General features: G+C 45.8%; 1 protein-coding gene across 2 annotated transcripts in view; it reads right to left on the bottom strand.

The window, feature by feature from the left end:
* Window positions 1-17,411, bottom strand: part of LOC119395155 (nuclear factor related to kappa-B-binding protein) — a 755,896-nt gene extending 738,485 nt beyond the window's left edge. Inside the window, exon 1 of one of the 2 annotated variants that reach the window (XM_037662442.2) lies at window positions 17,275-17,411. In XM_037662442.2, coding sequence (XP_037518370.2) covers window positions 17,275-17,295 — 21 coding nt within the window. In that variant the 5' untranslated portion in view covers window positions 17,296-17,411. The remainder of the gene's footprint in view (window positions 1-17,274) is intronic. The other variant, XM_049415825.1, reaches the window with a different exon arrangement.
* Between the last annotated feature and the right edge of the window lie 230 nt (window positions 17,412-17,641).

Below are 17,641 nucleotides of genomic sequence, written 5' to 3' on the forward strand. Positions count from 1 at the left end.
CTTTTCTTCCCATGTGTGGTCTATATATGACCACAGTAATTGTTTTTTCAATTAACATCACTAGGCATTCAATATTGTCGTTAATAACAGAATACTCTTCTAGTACCTCGTGAGAGTATGTTTCCTTAAAATAAATAGCAACTCCGCCCCCTTTCTTATTAACCCAATATAGATATTTTGAATTATATCCTGGTAGGTGAGGCAATTTATCATTATAACAATACATCAAAATTAACAGATAATGACTCTAGAAACACAGTAATGTCATCTACCTTCCTTCTAATACTCCTTGCATTCATGTGCAACGTGGCAAATGATTTATCAGAACATGGAACTCTAAAGTTGAAGTCAGTGGTGGTAAAGCAATCGGGATTGTTATTTGAAGCGTGATCCATGACTAAATTGAGTCACTCATGATTCTGCTCTGATATGATCAAGATCTTTCTCATCTGAAATGCGGACTACAGGCGAGTCCTCATTTCTGCGTGCCAACACCCGTCCACTGGAAGTCCAAACATATTTCCACCTAGCGTCCTTCTTTCTTTTCACAGTAGGTGAGAGCAATGCTTTATTGCGCTGGGTAAGGTGCTCGTTTACGTAGATTGGCCTTCCTTCCCGGTGGCCCAGCACAGTGGTGTCTAGCCTTTTCTTTCTGCATTTTGCGAACAAAGCGTTGCGCATGTCTCTTCTTACAAAACGAACAATAACGTTCTGGATTCCAGGCTTCGGGGTGCGGACTCAATGACACGTGTCAATATCAGTTACATCTATCTTTTCGCCAACACTTTCACCTATTTTCTGTATCAATGTCACCGGATCAGCACCGGCCGGTACTCCTTTAACCTCCAAGTTGTTAAGGCGCATGTACTGCGCCATATCTTCGCACCTTTGCGACAGCAGCCTATTTTCTTCCTTCAGTTCAGTGTTTTTTTGTGTTAGATCCTTCACTTCTACTCTCAGTTGCTTGATTTCATCTGCTAATTCTCTCGCATCTTTACAGACATCAGTGCAGAAGGACACGCTGTCTTTCAGCTCGCAAATTTCAGCCCGAAAGTCACGTTTAAAGTTTTCAAAGGCCCTTATCAACTCACGCATGTCTTTTGCGTCGGTCGATTCTTTTTCGTGACTCTTACTGTCATCTTTCATTTCTTTAGTTGCAGCATCCTTCCCCATTTACCAAAAGAAAGCAATAAAATCAACACTTTGCTGTGTTCAGCAGCCGTGCACCACAAATACGCACCGTTGAAAATTCAACGGTTTACAGTATAATTTCTTACCTGCAAAAATGCAGTATGTTAGATGCTTGCCAATAGTGCACAGCTGCCGAACTGAGCTGGGGTCCAATTGTGGTAGGCTTTTATATCCCGCCGCAGGCCGTCTTCATTCCGTTGCGCAGGCGCACCAGTGGTGCCACGTGGTCAGCTACGCGCTGGAAAAGTACGGTTGCAGCTTTCCATCTTGCTTGTCGTCGGACTGCTGCGAGGCTCTGCCACAATGCCGTTGTGTTGCTGCCCCCATTGCATCACTTCGGCGAATGACGTCTTTCCTAACAAGTTGTGGGAACCACACCCACCGGCAACTCGAGATAGCGCCACGTGCTACGCAGAGGCGGTGCGCGTGGGCCACCTGGGCGAGTTAAAAGGAGCAGCCCGCACACTGCACGGGGAGAGGAGCCTTGGCTGCCAGGAGGGACGGATGCTGCCACCCGCGCTGGCCAATTGCTGCTGCCGGAGATCATGGTCGCCGCCTCGCTGTCTCGTGTCCCTGGACCGACCCCACCGTATGCATCGTAGCATTAAATAACTTGTTGTGTGTTGTGAGTTGAAGCCTCCGTCATCCTTGCTTTAACTACGGACGGGACACAGCAAGCCCAGTACTCACAAAGTGTAGAGAGACACGCTGCCTTGTTTCAAGGAAAATGATGCTTTGTTTGACTTTGAAAGTGGTGATTTGTTTTTCTGTTTTCCACGCAACGCACTACCTGGGATACGCCATGTGGTCACCATCGCAGTTCGCACAGTGCATCTCGGCCTTGCAGTCATCATCAGCGGTGTATCCCGTGGTACCACACCTTGCACAGGTAAGCTGCCCACACAACTCAAGGAGGCATGGCTAAACCACTGACACTTAAAGGGACTGTCTACCGTCCTTCATCACTTTTCTGTTTTGTACCGCAATAGAAAGCGTACAGTCTGAAGTGTCCAACCTTGGAGCAATTTCTCTGGAAAGTGAGCAGAAATTTTTAAAACAGAATTTTTCGATCTGCATTCGGTCTTCTTCCATTGGCGTGAAACATGCGCACAACACTGGTTGGTGGACGCGATGACGATTGTAGTGCCGGTAAAAATTAAAACCGAAAGCACAGGTGGTTTCTGTAGGATTACTTTATTTTCGTTGAACACTATTGTAATGAATGTAACAGTCATTTTCAGCACGCTAGCGGTTAAATGAAGCCTTATTATATGCTTACAGAACACTTGTTTTGCTGTAATCGCAGTCTACGCGTTTATTTTAGCACTGCTGCCGCAATCCAAGCCAAGTCGATTCATCAAAAAGAGATAATAAACGCGCGCCTTGACAGCGCAGCACACGTGAGACATCCTAACAACAATACAGCGGCACAGTACGACCAGCGCGGAGAGCCATATGGCATAGCGCATGAGTTGAAGCAGACGAAATCGAAGACGGCGCCGCAAGCAGCACCACCGGGCGCCTTTTGGATGCATGAGAAAAAAAAAGCTAAAAATTACCCTCTGACGCAACCGAAAGGTGCCTCAAGTGCGTAAAATCAATTGCAAGTTATACGTGTTTGTTTTTAAGCAAAATGAGTCTACCTGCGAGTATTTCTTGTCCTACCAGTAGACTGAACCACATCGCCGTTGAGTGACGCTGGCGGTCATTCTTTCCTGATTTTCAACATCAAATTAAACATATAATTCCTTTTTTATGGGGCAAAAACATGCTCGTTGCCGCCGATGTGACGAACGATCTCTGGGGCAAAAACATGCTCGTTGCCGCCGAAGTGACGAACGATCTCATTTTCACCACAATCAAAAAAAGTTTTCCGAGCGGTAAACAGTCCCTTTAAAGGAGCACCGTGGGTCATAGATGTAGGGTCTCACATCAGCCAAAGGTGGCCCGGTTCAATTTCACCTGCAAGGGTATGCAAGGCGACTGTTAGAAATATGTGCCTGGTTAACTCTTTGTTTTCGCATCAGACTTTTGTGCTTTGTACTTGCACTATTTTCTCATCTTTCCAATCAGCAAGGAGTTCCTCATTGGTCAACTCGATTAAGTCATCATCTGACACAACACCCTTGACAGTACTATTCATTGTTCTGAGTGCAGTGGTAGTGATAGGCTCGTCCCCAATTGCCACAAGATTTGTTAATTTCTGGTACTGAGACTTGTCTTTTACTGCCACTAGAAGGTCCCCACTGGCCATATTGGTAGCTATGTAGCCACTTCCAAAGGCCTCAGTAAGGCACTTCGAGACAAGGAGTGGAGAAACGTTTGGGGAACTCTTGTCTGTTTTCTCACAATGTATCACGTGGAACTTGGGGAAGGCATCTTGTTTCTTGGAAAAAAAGAACTGAAAGGTTGCACCAGTGCGCCCCCTTTTCGAGGGGGCGATCTGATGAGGAAATGTTCGATGGCCCCATGAAATATGCTGTACGTTCACTAACAATGCCAGCCACCCACAACAGAGCCCAACAATGGGACATGGCAGAGGTTGTGCTGAAGCAAGCCCTGCCACGCCAACTGCAACCACACATGGAGTAGCCAAGGTTGATGATATATGATGTTTATTGGCGCAAGGGCCATTTGTTGGCCAAAGAGTGCCAGGACATGGTAAAGAATATGGACAATGATTATGGTAAGTGGCTGTAAAAGGGCCTTAAAATTCCTCGCGCAAAAGGCGGGTAAAACATATAAGAATTAAAGCCATGAGAGTGACGTAAAATGTGTGTTATGAGAATGAATGGCAAGTGGTAGTAATAATGAAACTGCGTGTATATGGCATGAGCACGAATGCCTCGTCAAAGCCCTTGAGTCCAAGGGCTGCGAGGCAGGTGCTTTTGTTAGGTGTAACAACCACAGCAGTAGCCTCTGTTAGAAGGCCATGCTACGGAATGCCTGGGTAAATGACGTGAAAGTTATCCACATCCTTAAAGAACAAAAGCAATGACTGATGTTTAAACAGTGGCTCTCGACCAATGAACATCGACAGGTGGAGTGGTACTTGCTCCCGGTAGGGCAGTGAAAAGTGTTTCCTTCTAATAGCGTCTAATTGTTTGCATTGCATCAGAATGTGAAGCACAGTAAGCGGTTCACCGCACCTGTCACACATGGGTGGATCATTACGGGAAAAAAGGTATGGATGTGTGCTGTGTGTGTGTCCTATCCTTAATCTGTTAAGTGTGACCTCTGTGCGGCGTGACTTCGATACTGGTGGCCAATTTCCAAGACACGGTTTTATTACATGTAGTTTATTGTGTATTTTACCGTCCCATAACCGCTGCCAGTAAGCCCCGAGTGTTTTCTTTAGAGGTTTCAGGTCAATTACAGGGACAGCTATGGGTGAATAGGTGCTGTTTCGAAGGGCGGATGCAGCCCGTTCGTCCGCTAACACGTTACCTTCAATATCGCGGTGCCCTAATATATTTAACTTCTCCCTAATATATTTAATGTGTGGCACAAATGTCAGTTTGGAGTCTAATATTACGTCTAAGAATTTGCGTTCCATTTGGACAGGTAGCTGCTGACCGTACAGGTCAATGTCAGGATCAGGGCGCAGACCTCTGTTTCTAGAGAACAGGACGCATGTGCTTTATTATGGATTTATGTTAAACTCGTTCTCGTCTGCCCATTTGGCAACCTTGTTCAAACCAAGTCGTACCTGCCGCTCACACAATGGAAGATTACAAGATTTAAAACATATCTGTACGTCATTCACGTACACGCAGTAAAACATGGTACGCGGGATGCACATACACAGGGAATTCATTTTTATCAAGAAAAGTGTACAACTGAGGACACCACCCTGCGGCACTCCAGTTTTCTGGACAAATGCTCGTGATAACACATTTCCCACTTGGACACGGAAAGTGCGGGACAAGTAGTTTTTTATTATAGTCAGCATTCTGCTTCGTACACCTAAACGTGAGAGATCTCTCAGTATTCCAAAGCGCCAAGTCGTATCGTAGGCTTTTTCCATGTCAAGAAATACTGAGAGAAAAAACTGCTTATGAACAAATGCTTCGCGAATTTCAGCCTCAATGCGTATTAAGTGGTCAGTTGTGGCTCGAGCTTCTCGGAATCCGCACTAGTACGGGTCAAGTAATTTGTTTCAAGGAAATATATTAACCGGCAGTTTATCATTTTTTCGAAGACTTTACACAGGCAACTTGTCAGCGCGATGGGTCTGTAACTAGTGACAGAGGATGGATTCTTTCCCTCTTTCAGAATAGGTATCACAATAGCCTCTTTCCAGGAGGTAGGGATCTCGCCGTAAAACCATATGGAATTGTAGAGGGAAAGCAGTGTTTTTTGTGTTCCGTGGGAGAATTGTTTTAACATATTGTACACAATACGATCGAAACCTGGGGCAGATTTGTTGCAGCAGTTCAGTGCTGCCTGCAACTCTGCTAAGCGGAACAGTTGGTTGTATGCTTCATTATTTGTAGATTTTCTTTCTAACTTCTCTCATTCCAATCTCGTTTTGTACCTTTGGAAGGTTTCGGAATAGTTTGCGGAACTTGATAGAATTCAAAGTGGGCTCCCAGAGAGTCTGCTTGGTCTTCCAGGCTTTCCCCCTCGGTGTCTACTAAGGATACCGAATAAGCTTGTAGACCTCGTACTTTCTTTACGCTATTCCATACCTTGGCCTCATCTCTATAGGAGTTTATGCCGGATATGAACTTTTGCCAACTGTCCCTTCTAGCCTGCAGGCACGTTCTCCGGCCTTGCGATTTGATCTGTTTAAAATTTATAAGATTTTCTGCTGTGGGAGAATCACGCAAAAGCCTCCACGCTTTATTCTGTTGCCTCCGAGCCTTGCGGCACTTGTCATTCCACCAGGGAACACCACGCTTGCTTGTTCCCCTAGTTATTTCTGGTATACATCTAAGAGCAGCGTTAATTATAAAAGCGGTAAAATACTCAACAGCAGCGTCTATACTAAAAGAAGAAATGTCTGCCCACGAGATTTTAGTAAGATTGTAAAACTCCTCCCAATTGGCTTTGTCAAGCTTCCACCGAGGAGCCTGGGGTGGAGATTTATTTTGTTTTTGTGTTTTGAGGAGTACTGGGAAGTGGTCACTCCCGTAAGGGTTTTTAAAGGGGCCCTGCAACACTTTTCGAGCATGCTCAAAAAGCGCTGCCGATCGGTAGTTGAGGCCCCCGAGAACACGCGAGCCAAATATTAGAGCGATGCACACGGCCTGGAATTTACAATAAATTCTCAAAGTCAGCTGAAAATCGCTCCCTCTTCTCTCGACAAATGATGTATTATTCCGCAAAATATGACGCGACTGTCGGCAGTTCCACCATTGGCTGATGTTATAATCACGATAACACCCTCATTATTATTTTCGTTGTTAATTTTGAGTTCAATAAGTAGGTAATATGTATGTTTATATTCTGTTATCGCGTTAAAAACACCGAACAAACATTAATATTAGCACTTCCGGTCTCACCGACAGCTCGTCTGCTCGTAGTTGCGTGGTTCCGTTTTCTTCGCCATGCGCAGTGCCAAAAACGTGAATATTTCTGTGCCTTTGACCATCGCCGGTTGCCGTTGAGAGTGGCAGCCGTTCGAGTGTTGCCTCGTCATCTGGGAACTGCATCGTCGGCACGTTCTCACGACCGACCGAGGCAGGGGCGCAGCATGTCTCCGATAACAATGCTGGCGTCCGGTAATGGTATCGCTTCGGGGTCGTCTGCCAGTGCCGTCTTACGAGGCGGTGTATCGGAGTATGGGCCGAAACCGATCTCAGCTGTCATTCGTTCCAAACGAGCGCGCAGGTTTGCTTCCATGGTTGGCAGAGCGATGAAAACACTACGGCGTTCGAGGTGCACACCCAACATTACCAAACCGATGCGCAGTTTTCAAGCACGCGCGATACACAGTGCGATCGGCTCCGCTCGACGAGAACGACGCAAGCCGACCGGAAGTGGCGGCACAGACCACATGGCTGCGCCCAGACGTCAGAGAGAAAAAAATGAAGAAAAAAATTCCGCCGGCGCTCTTGGGCGGAGCCTCGCTCCTCTGCGCTCCCTCCCTCGACTCGCTGCCTAGCATGCTGCCTAGCTTTCCGCGCGCTCGCGGCGTTGAGTTGAGGGAGAAAGCTGCGGAACGTGATCTCTATAATTTGGTAACACCACTTAGACTTGACGGATTCAAAAAATTTTTGCGGCATATGACTCGTGAAGAGTCATACGTCAATAATGAGACTATTCCAATATAACTACGAAAGGTGTTGCAGGGCCCCTTTAACCACTTCCCAGTTAAAATCAGGTAAAATCGATGGAGAGATTATGCTAAGATCAACTAATAATAATAATATCTGGGGTTTAACGTCCCAAAACCACGATATGATTATGAGAGACGCCGTAGTGGAAGGCTCCGGAAATTTCGACCACCTGGGGTTCTTTAACGTGCACCTAAATCTAAGTACACGGGCCTCAAACATTTTCGCCTCCATCGAAAATGCAGCCGCCGCGGCCGGGATTCGATCCCGCGACCTTCGGGTCAGCAGCCGAGCGCCATAACCACTAGACCACCGTGGCGGGGCTGCTAAGATCAACTGCTGAATAAGATTTGTTCCCAAGGCTAAAAAATGTGGGTTCTTTCTTGTTCAATAAACATGCGCCTGTGGAAAAAAGAAAATTCTCAATGAGGCGGCCTCGCGCATCAGTGCGAGAGTCGCCCCACAGGCTGCTTTGAGCATTAAAATCGCCGAGAATGAGGTAAGGCTCGATCAACTCGTCTATAAATGATTGGAATTCGTGTTTGTGTAGCTGGTAACGAGGAGGTATGCATACAGAACAGATAGCTATAAGCTTGCTTGCAAGTACAGTAAAACCTCATTAATTCGAACTCGGTTATTTCGAAATCTCGCTTAATTCGAAGGGTTTCTGCGGTCCCGTATTTTGCAATGTAAATCTGAGTGGATATTTTGAAGCGGCGGTCAGCGCCAGCCCAGTTAATTCGAAAACTTTGGGTGCCATGTTCCAATTCCCGATCCTGATTTCGCCGCAACTCCGCGGAAACGACGGCCATTAGGAGCCACAGGGCAATGCAGTGTAGCGATATTAATGAGTGACAGTTGAAGCAACCCAGCCTCGCTGGTGCTAGCGCAAAAAAATAGTAAAGAAAAAAAAAAGAAATGCGGTCTCGTGGCCAACTACGTGCGCCTGCGGAAAATAAGACGTGCTTCACTGCAACACAGCGGTGACATGCGGGCAGCATGTCGCATGCTTCTCACAACGTGAGCGCGTCTTTTCCCATTCTTTTTGGGAAAAGAAAAGATAATAAAGGATGACCTGACGGAATTCATGATGTATGCGAACCTCCGATTGGTGGTTGCTCTGGCAATTTGCGCACTTGCACTGCTGGCAGAGTTCTTGCCTGTAACGCCTACTTCAAAAACTCAGTTCGAAAGCTTCAATGATCATGTTTTCCAGCCAGAACACATTGCGGATTCCGTCACACTGGCCATTATCATATTCTTTATTTTACCAGAAAGAATGGGCGAATGGTCGCATCATGACGCGCTGACGCTGTGAGGAGCAGGTGACTTGCTGCCCGCGTGTCACCACTGTGCTGCAGTGAAGCACGCCTTTTTTTTTTCGCAGGCACGCATTTCAGCTGACCACGAGACTTTTTTTTCCTTTCTTCCTTTTTTTTTTTTTTTTTTTTTCGCTGACAGCAGCGAGGCCCGCCGTGTTCCCGGGTTTGAGGCAAAAATGGGACCGGGTATTGCTGGAAAACGACCACCTCTGATTACTTTCAGTAATTCAAATTTGTTCCTTGCTTCCCACTTTTTGTATGTTTCGTTCGTTCGAAAACCCGCTTAATTCGAAAGCTTTTCCCAGTCCCAGTGACTTTGAATTAACGAGGTTTTAATGTATAGCACGAACGGCCACTGCCTCCAGTGCCGTTCGGAGTGGAAAGTGCTGGCATGCTACATTTCTGTCCAGTATAATTGCCACACCGCCAGATGACGCGACAGCATCCTGGCGGTCTTTCCGGAAAACAACATACTGACATAGGAAATTTGTGTGTTTGGGATTTAAGTGTGTCTCCTGTACACACAGCACCTTCGAACACAATTTACTGAGGAGTTCTTGAATATCGTCTAGATTGTGTAACAGCCCTCTAATGTTACATTGTAAGATTGTGTCCATGTTGAAAGTGTACGTGTGCTGTGAGTCGCAAGAAAGGAGAGTCACTTATTTGACAGAACCTTTATCAGGCCCTGTGATTAGGGTTTTCTTTTTTGGAGCGGTCGAGGGATGCTCGCTGCTCCTTCAGTGCAGCCTGCGCCGGTGGACCAGTAGTGTCCATCGCCTTATGAGAGGTGACAGACAGTCGCTCTAACGAGCGGTGTTTCCGTAGTGTAGACTTCGCCACAGTTGACGAAGTCTTCGACCTCACCAAGCCGGAGGTCGATGGGACCCCCTTGGCCTCTTCTTTGCCCCGGCTGCTGCCAGAACTTGTGGAGGCCACTGGTGTGGACTGAGTGACAGTGGGCAGGGCAGCGCTGGCTACTCCCGCCGTAGGGGTGAGTGGCGTTAGCCTCAGCACGCTAGGCGTGGTCCGGGCAACTGCCTTAGTGATGCCACCCCTCGTTGCACCACTTTGGCGAAGGATGTTTTCAGTGGGAATGACGATGCAATCCATTGTCTTGCTTCGCGGAATGATATATTTTCCATTACCTTTACAGTGATTATTTCCTATTCTTTCTTGCAGCCCGGACAAGCTCTGGAGTATGCAGGGTGACTGCCCTCGCAATTTGCACAATGGAGCTCATCACTCCTGCAATCGTCAGTACTGTGGCCGGTGGTGCCACACTTAGCGCAAATAAGCTGCCCTTGGCAGCTCTGCAATCCATGACCAAATCTAATCTAGGTGCATTCGAATGAGGCTTTTATACAGATTCATCACTAGAGGCCGGGTTTTTAGGCATTAAAAAAGCGCATTTTAGGCACCCAGAAGAGGCAGGCAAAACAACATTTTAGGTGCTAAAATTGAGCAGGCACCTCAATCTAAGTATGTGGGCATCCTACGCATATCGCCCCCTTTGAAGTGTCGTTACCATGGCCAAGAATCAAACCCGTGCCCTTGATCTTAGCAGCGCGACACCCTTCGTGCTGAGCTGTAATAGCGGGTTCCAAACAGTCACTGTCGCCCAGCAAAATGGAGAGCAGCCTCAAACAGCCCTCGAAAGCGAAATTTGAGGTTAAATAATGCTATTATAGGCGCCGATTTTGAAAATAGGCATTTATAGGCACTTATAGGCATTTAGGCACTAACGCCAAAAATAGGCATTTATTGGCACTATAAAAACACTATAAAAGCCCTTCTTAACCTCTATTTCATGCTCATTTATCAAAATGGTGCAATAGGAATGCAAGGAACAAAATAGGCATTTGCCTAAAATCTGGTCTCTATTCATCACTCACTTCCTGTCACTGCCCTCATGTGGTGTGTGACAGCACTTTTAGGATATTCATAGTTCTCATGCACTTGTTTTTTTATGCTTGATGTGTGACATAAAGGTGAGTTTAGAGTCCAGAATTAGGCCTAGAAATTTATGCTCCGCCTCTACAAGTAACCGCTGGCCATGCAGGTCAATTTTGGAATTTTGGTGGAGGCCTCTCTTTCTAGAAAAGAGAACACAGGTGCTCTTTTGTGGATTTAACGTGAATCCATCCTCATCTGCACATTTGGACACCTTGTTCAGGCCAAGCTGGACCTGCCGCTCACAAATCGCTATATTGCACGAGATAAATGATATCTGAATGTCATCAAAATATGTGCAATTAAACAAAATACTGCAATAAAACAACAGCATGCTTGCCAGTGCACACAGTCTTTTTTACATGCCTCGCAGGCTAGACACCTTGGCAGACACTGATTGGTGTTTAGCTAATTGAAACAGCTTAAAAATGTGCTATCTGAACTTGGCCACCATCCGTCCAACAACCTGACTCGGGAAAAAACTGGGGAGCCCCAGAAATGGGTCAGCAAACTCAGTCGACTCGGATCGGATCAGACTCGGATCAGACCGTAAGTCTGAGTGAGTCCGGGTAAGCAATATTTTGGTGAGCTTGAGTCCGAGTGAGTCGGGTTGTCGACATTTTTAGTGAGTCTGAGAGAATCCACCTGAGGAAAACATTGGTGAGTCTAGTCCGAGTGAGCCTTAAGAGCAAAATATATTTCTTGAGTGAGCTCCACCTTTTATTGCCAACCTATTGTCCTATCTACTCATCTTCAACATTACTATCAGCCTTATATCGGCTTACATTTATACTGAAGTCTATTCACATATATATCAATGCACTAGTGTTCATGTGCCATCTGAATATTTATTGATCAGAAGCATGAGTTGGGAGAGTCTATTTGCACCTCAACAGCTCGGGGTCACGTGACACAAGTTGCAACGTCACATATGACGTCATTGGTTAAAGCAATCGGCTTCAACTGGCTATGTATTATTGTGACTACGTCTTGTCAAGCGACTCTGAGGCCACGTGATGAAAAAAAAAAGGGAAGGCACGTTTTGTTGTCATCATGGTTTGCGTGCACGAATTCAAGTTATCTTACATTTTTGTGGTCGTCATCCACGCTGCGTATATCGTTGACGGCTTGATTATAGTAAATATTGATAATTCGTCACCGCTAAGCGATGAAGCAACCATACGATCGCATCTCCTGGGCTTTAAGTGGCGAACATAAGTGGCGTAGGTACGTGAAGACAGATCAAGAACAGCAGCACCTAGAAAAAGCCCCGGGCCAAATTCACTTACGGTCTGCTTCTTCCTTTAGCTTGCTACATTGTGCCATGGTACCCTGTTTTCTTTTGCACCTCTTCACACCGCGTCGCAACTCGACCAAAGAGTAATATTTGTTGGGGTTTACAGCCCCAAGAGCAGAAGATTATGAGGGACGCGCCGTACTGGAGGGCTGTGGTAATTTAGACCACCTGGGGTTCTTTACTGTGCACCTAAATCTCAGCACACGGGTCTCAAACACATTTGCCTCCATCGAAAATGCTACCGCCGCGAATTCTGTCCCGCGACCTTCGGATCACCAGCCGTGCGTCATAACCACTGGACCACCTAGGCAGGGACAAGAGCGAGTGCTTGTCTCACTGACCAGTCGGGTGTGTTGCCGTGCGGGTACGTAACGTAGTACAGTACAGGTCACTGGTCAGCACATTTGTCCAAAACACCGAAAAGGCGTGCTCCGGACTGCACTGACAACGTTTTCCGATTACAACTGGTTTGAAAGAGCCCAAATTCTCGCATGCAAAGCCGCTAAGGTTTGTAGGCTGTCAACTAATTACCAGTGAGTGCTGGAGCGTGCCATTCCGGCGTTATAGACAAGTTTCTTGACCTCATTAATAGTTCTCAGTTCACGATCATTTCACAGTACACGATCAGATCTCATTAATATTGTGTCTAACAACGAAAAATGAGCCCTTATAATTTCCACTTGACCTCTGTAGGTTACAGATGAAATTTAACAGTCGACTGGAAAATGAGAAGCGGCTATCTATGTAACACCGCGAGGTTCAACCAAATGGCCATCGGGAGGACTTCGGGCTGTACACCTGTCAACTTCAGTAGATTCCTTCGATGTAAAGCATATAGCGCTAACAGCGGTAGCAGCAGATGCCGACCAACATACCTGTTCCTTGCGGCGCACTATCGCATGCCCTAGCGTTCATAGCGCCACACAACTTGGGAGCCTACATAACCGGCCGTTCATGTAGGCTCCCTACACACAACCTGTAACACAACACACTCGGCACTCCCCTCGACAGCACTCGTTACTCTCATATCTACGCAACGACACATGACAAGTCCATGAGCAGCTCAGCAGAGTGACTGATTACGCGGGCTTCCTTCGCCAGGCTCTTTAATCCGCCAGAGCACACAGCGTGGATGACGATCACTGATCACAAGATAACTTGAACTCGTGCACACAAACCATGATGGTACAGTAAGTATGTTCTCTAACGCGCCTTCCTTTTTTTTTTTATCACGTGACCTCAGAGTCGCTTGACAAGTCACAATAAGACATAGCCAGTTGAATCCGATCGTTTTAACCAATGACGTCATATGTGACGTTGCAACTTGGGTCACGTGACCCCGAGCTGTTGAGGTGCAAATGGACTCTCCCACATGAGTTGGGGGGGGTGGGGTGCCATGACCTTCCCCTGCAAACTCTTTCACAAGAAATTATTGATAAAGATATTACATGTGAGTAGCGTATTTCATAAAAATGTCTTTACTGGATAGAAACCACTGAAAACTCGTATTTGAAGGTACAAGATCATAGAACACAGCTTATGTGAGATATTGACATTAAATAGCATTGACACCATGATCGAAAAAGCTAATTTTACGCTAACGGACTGATAAGTCGACTCACTCAGACTCTGGTCAAGCCGTGAGTCTGAGCGAGTCCGGCTGAAAAAATATGTTGGCGAGTTTGAGTCCGAGTGAGTCCGCTTGAGGAAATACTGGCGAGTCCGAGTGATCTTTCAGAGCAAAGTATATTTCTTGAGTGAGCTCCAATTTTTTTGCCTCACGTTTTCAAAAGGGTCGGCCAGCACAACAGAAGCGCTTGTAAGGTCTCTACACTTAAATACATGGATGCTTCAAGTTTGATTTGCGCTGACTACCTTTTATTTTATGGAAGCAGCTGGTAGACAAATAAAACCTTTTCAAACTTGCTGCCGATTTAGCGACAAGGTATCCAAATCTAGTGACTGAAATGAAACCAAGCGCGGTAACCTTTACAGTGCCGAGTTTAGGTTATTATGCTGCCACCTGGCAAACAAGATAAAAATGTGACTCGGCTCATAGAAAAAAAATTTTTTTTTTTTTGCATTTTGAGAGTCTCAAATGCAGCCATAGCAATAATTAGGTGGCAAATATATAGTTGCCGCAGAAAAGCCCAGTTATGCACAGGTATGGGGATGGTGAATGCACACAATGACTCCTTGCCTGTGCAACCCCTCGCCAATTACCAGTTATCAGGTTGCGCCACAACTGCAGGGGCAGCTTGTGGCCACATGAAACACCTGGCAAATGAACAATTCGCACAAGGTGCTACACGAGTGCACTTAATTTAAAGACACTCCTCGTAGTACGTCTGGGGTATGCCCGACAATGGAGGCCTGTACTGTCTGCCACATTGAGTTTGTGGTTCACAAAGCGAGTGCGAATGTCGCTGTATGTGTCGTGGCAACACTTGGCATCACCGAGATCCTGACGCAACCGATACTGGGACAAAAACCACCAAGGCAACACTCTTGACAGCGGCCTTGTAGGCACGCTCGAGCTTCGTGACCAGCTGTATGCGCAGTCTCGAAAATTGTTATTTTGAATAGGCTGTCAAAACTGCAGAAATCCTGGCACGGGCAATCTTGGTCCACACAGAATGCGGCTTCTTGTGTGTATGAAGCGTTCAAAGGACCGAGCTACGCTGGCTTCAATGATTGCCGTATGTGTTTGCAAGGCAAGGGTGGCTTCTTTGCATATTCGACTTGAAACTTGTCCTCCCGATCTTCAAGCTATGTGTGGGTGGCTTCAACCCTCCATTGGACACTCAAGAAGATTGTGCCAGATCCTGCGGTCCGAGTTGTTGTGGCAAGTGAGTTGCTATAAGGATTGCTTGAAGGTCTCATGCAGTGCAAGGCATGGTACTCGTTGGCAGCCGTTCTACAGAGACTGGTGTCGCACTTGTAATGAATCGGCAGAGTTTCTCTGGCGCCAAGTTCTTCTGCAACTTCCAAAGAAAAAGAAGTCGCGGGCGCAAGCTGGGAAAGTCGTGAACCTCAGCGAGATCACCATTCCTGACAAGCACGTCGATGGCCTCGGTCCCAAGTTTCGCTTCGAGCCTTCACTTAAGCGGGTGGACAAGCGGGTGTCAGCACGGTCTATCCCATGTGGATGAGGAACAAACTAGGTGTGTCTCGGAGTGCGCTGATGCCATCGCTAAGACTGAAACCAGAAAGCAGGCTGTGGACAGAATTCGTCCAATTTGCAAATTCATGTCCTGTAACAAACTGCAAGTTCTTGTAGCCGACAAAGAAGGTTTTTTTGTGGTTTAGGACGAGGGCACTTTTTCTGAGAAGGCTTCGACGGCGCTTACTAAGAATCTTGTGCCTGTAAAGTTCAACAGCTCAAAAGTAAAAGAAAGGGCTCGTTCATTGCTTCTGGGCATGCATTGTGAACGTTTGGCCGCCGCGGTAAAATATGCTAAGCGTTCTGAACTTGATATATTTTTTTCTATTAAGACGCACAAGCCCAATATGCCCTTCAGAGCGATTGTGTCTGAAAGAGAGACGTGGCAAAATGTTGTATCTAAATATCTGCAAAAGAATTTGGAGTGTCTTTCATATTGGATCCTTTTCGTGTTAGCAATTCTGAAGCGGTGGTCAAGTTTCTAAGCACTGATAGTTTGAGCTGCCATAGTGCTTTCAGTATCCATATAGAAGATTTATACTATTCCATACCTCATGACGAATTGATGGCGTGCGTTAAAGACTGCATCACGCAAGATAATGATGAACTATCTTTCTGCTTGAATTGTGGAACATCGGTTTCTAGCTTCCTAGAATTACTCAGTTTCTACTTGAAGTCAACGTTCGTGACTTGGGGGGGGGGAGTCTTTATGTCCAGCGCTCTGGTATATGTATAGGCTCTTCAGTTGCCCTGATATTAAGCGAAATTTTTCTGGGGAAGCTAGATGTAGGACTTCAAAGGCATTTGTCAGGACTGGTAATTCATGTATTCAGATATGTTGATGATTTTCTTGTATTCAGTAGTTCCTCAGATTTGACGCAAGATGTTGTAAATATTTTGAAAGTGTATAGAAAAACAGCCATGAAACTAAAATTTTCCTTTGAATTGCCGCATCTCAACCAACTGCAATATCCTGATATTAACTTGGTCTTTGAACCGCAACATGCTTGCTGGTACTATTGTCCTAAATCTATAAAACCTTTACTTAATTACATGTCGAGCCACTCAAAGCTGGTCAAAAGGAGTATCATCAACACTAGTTTAGGTTTTGCTCTGAAAAAGTCTTGCCAACACACAATGAAAATGAGCTTCGACAGTCAGGTCAACAAGCTAGAACTAGCAGGGTATCCCCAAGATGTCATTTGGTCAGTGTGCAACAACATCGTTAAGAAACTAAAAAATGTACGAGATCATTTGGGCAGTCGTAGTAACTGTCGTAAGGGCAGGAGGCTAGCAGTTATTCCATATCTACATAGGACATCGCACGAACTTAAGCAAATAGGTAATAGGTTTAATGTAGATTTGCTTTTATCAGCAAAAAATAAACTGCAATCAATTTGTTCACGCATCAGCAAGGAACTGCCTCAATGTCGTGTCAAACACAAGAAAAAATTTGTAGAGTGCGCATTGGGAGTTGTGTACAGGATCCCGTTCAGCTGTGGTAAAGTATGCATTGGCCAGTCGGGACGTTGCATCAATGTGCGTCTAAGAGAGCACCAATCAGCGGTTAAATCGTCAGGAGCTTCACATCTTGCACTTCATTGCAGGGAATGTGGCTGCTATCCTGTTTTATGTGATACCGAAATAATTTTTCGAAGCAGCAATCAGATAACCCGAGAGATGACTGAAGCATTTCATATAAGGAAAAGAGGGGATCAGTGTGTCAGCGAACCTTCAGTTTTGTTGCATGAGAAGGAGTTTGTTTTCCTTGATAGCTTTCCGCTATAGCTTATCGCCATTTTAACCATAATTGTCTTGTCGCGCATGCGTCCATCCCTTGATTGTTGTATTTATATCCTTTCTTGTTCAATAAATCTTTTAGTTGTGAGTAAATGCTTGTCTTGTTGTCTTCCCTTTTTGTATTCGTCTGCGTGCGCTTAGATAAGTCAAACCATGCGTTCAAAGGAGCATACAAACATAAGGCAGCAGACTCGCTTTGAGTTGTGCCAAAGAAGAAAGTGCACGTAAAAAAGCGGAGACGAACCGTCCAGAATTTGTGGCACGTACCTCATCGTCTCGATGGTGCATCGTGCCCCGCAACAAGCCGAGATCACCTTACCGCGGAACTTTTAGTCAAACCGTCAAACCTGTGGTCAAACGGATGTCATCACAGAAGCGACACTTATACAAATAGGAAGGAACGCATCCCCGACATTCGCGCGCGCTCCTATTCCTGTTGTGCGCATGCGCAAAACAATAAGCCACAAAAAAATTATATTTGCTTATTTTAGGGTGTAGTTGTAACAGAAGTGAAAAAAGAATTTTTGCAATATGCAGAAAATATTACACTTGTGGAGGCTTGTCGTCACAAACGTATTGATATGTTTTATTGTTGTTTGTTCTTTACTAAGCATAAAGATTTAAGTATGGAAAA

Source organism: Rhipicephalus sanguineus, chromosome 5 (assembly GCF_013339695.2).
Source record: "Rhipicephalus sanguineus isolate Rsan-2018 chromosome 5, BIME_Rsan_1.4, whole genome shotgun sequence".
NCBI classification, from domain to species: Eukaryota; Metazoa; Arthropoda; class Arachnida; order Ixodida; family Ixodidae; genus Rhipicephalus; species Rhipicephalus sanguineus.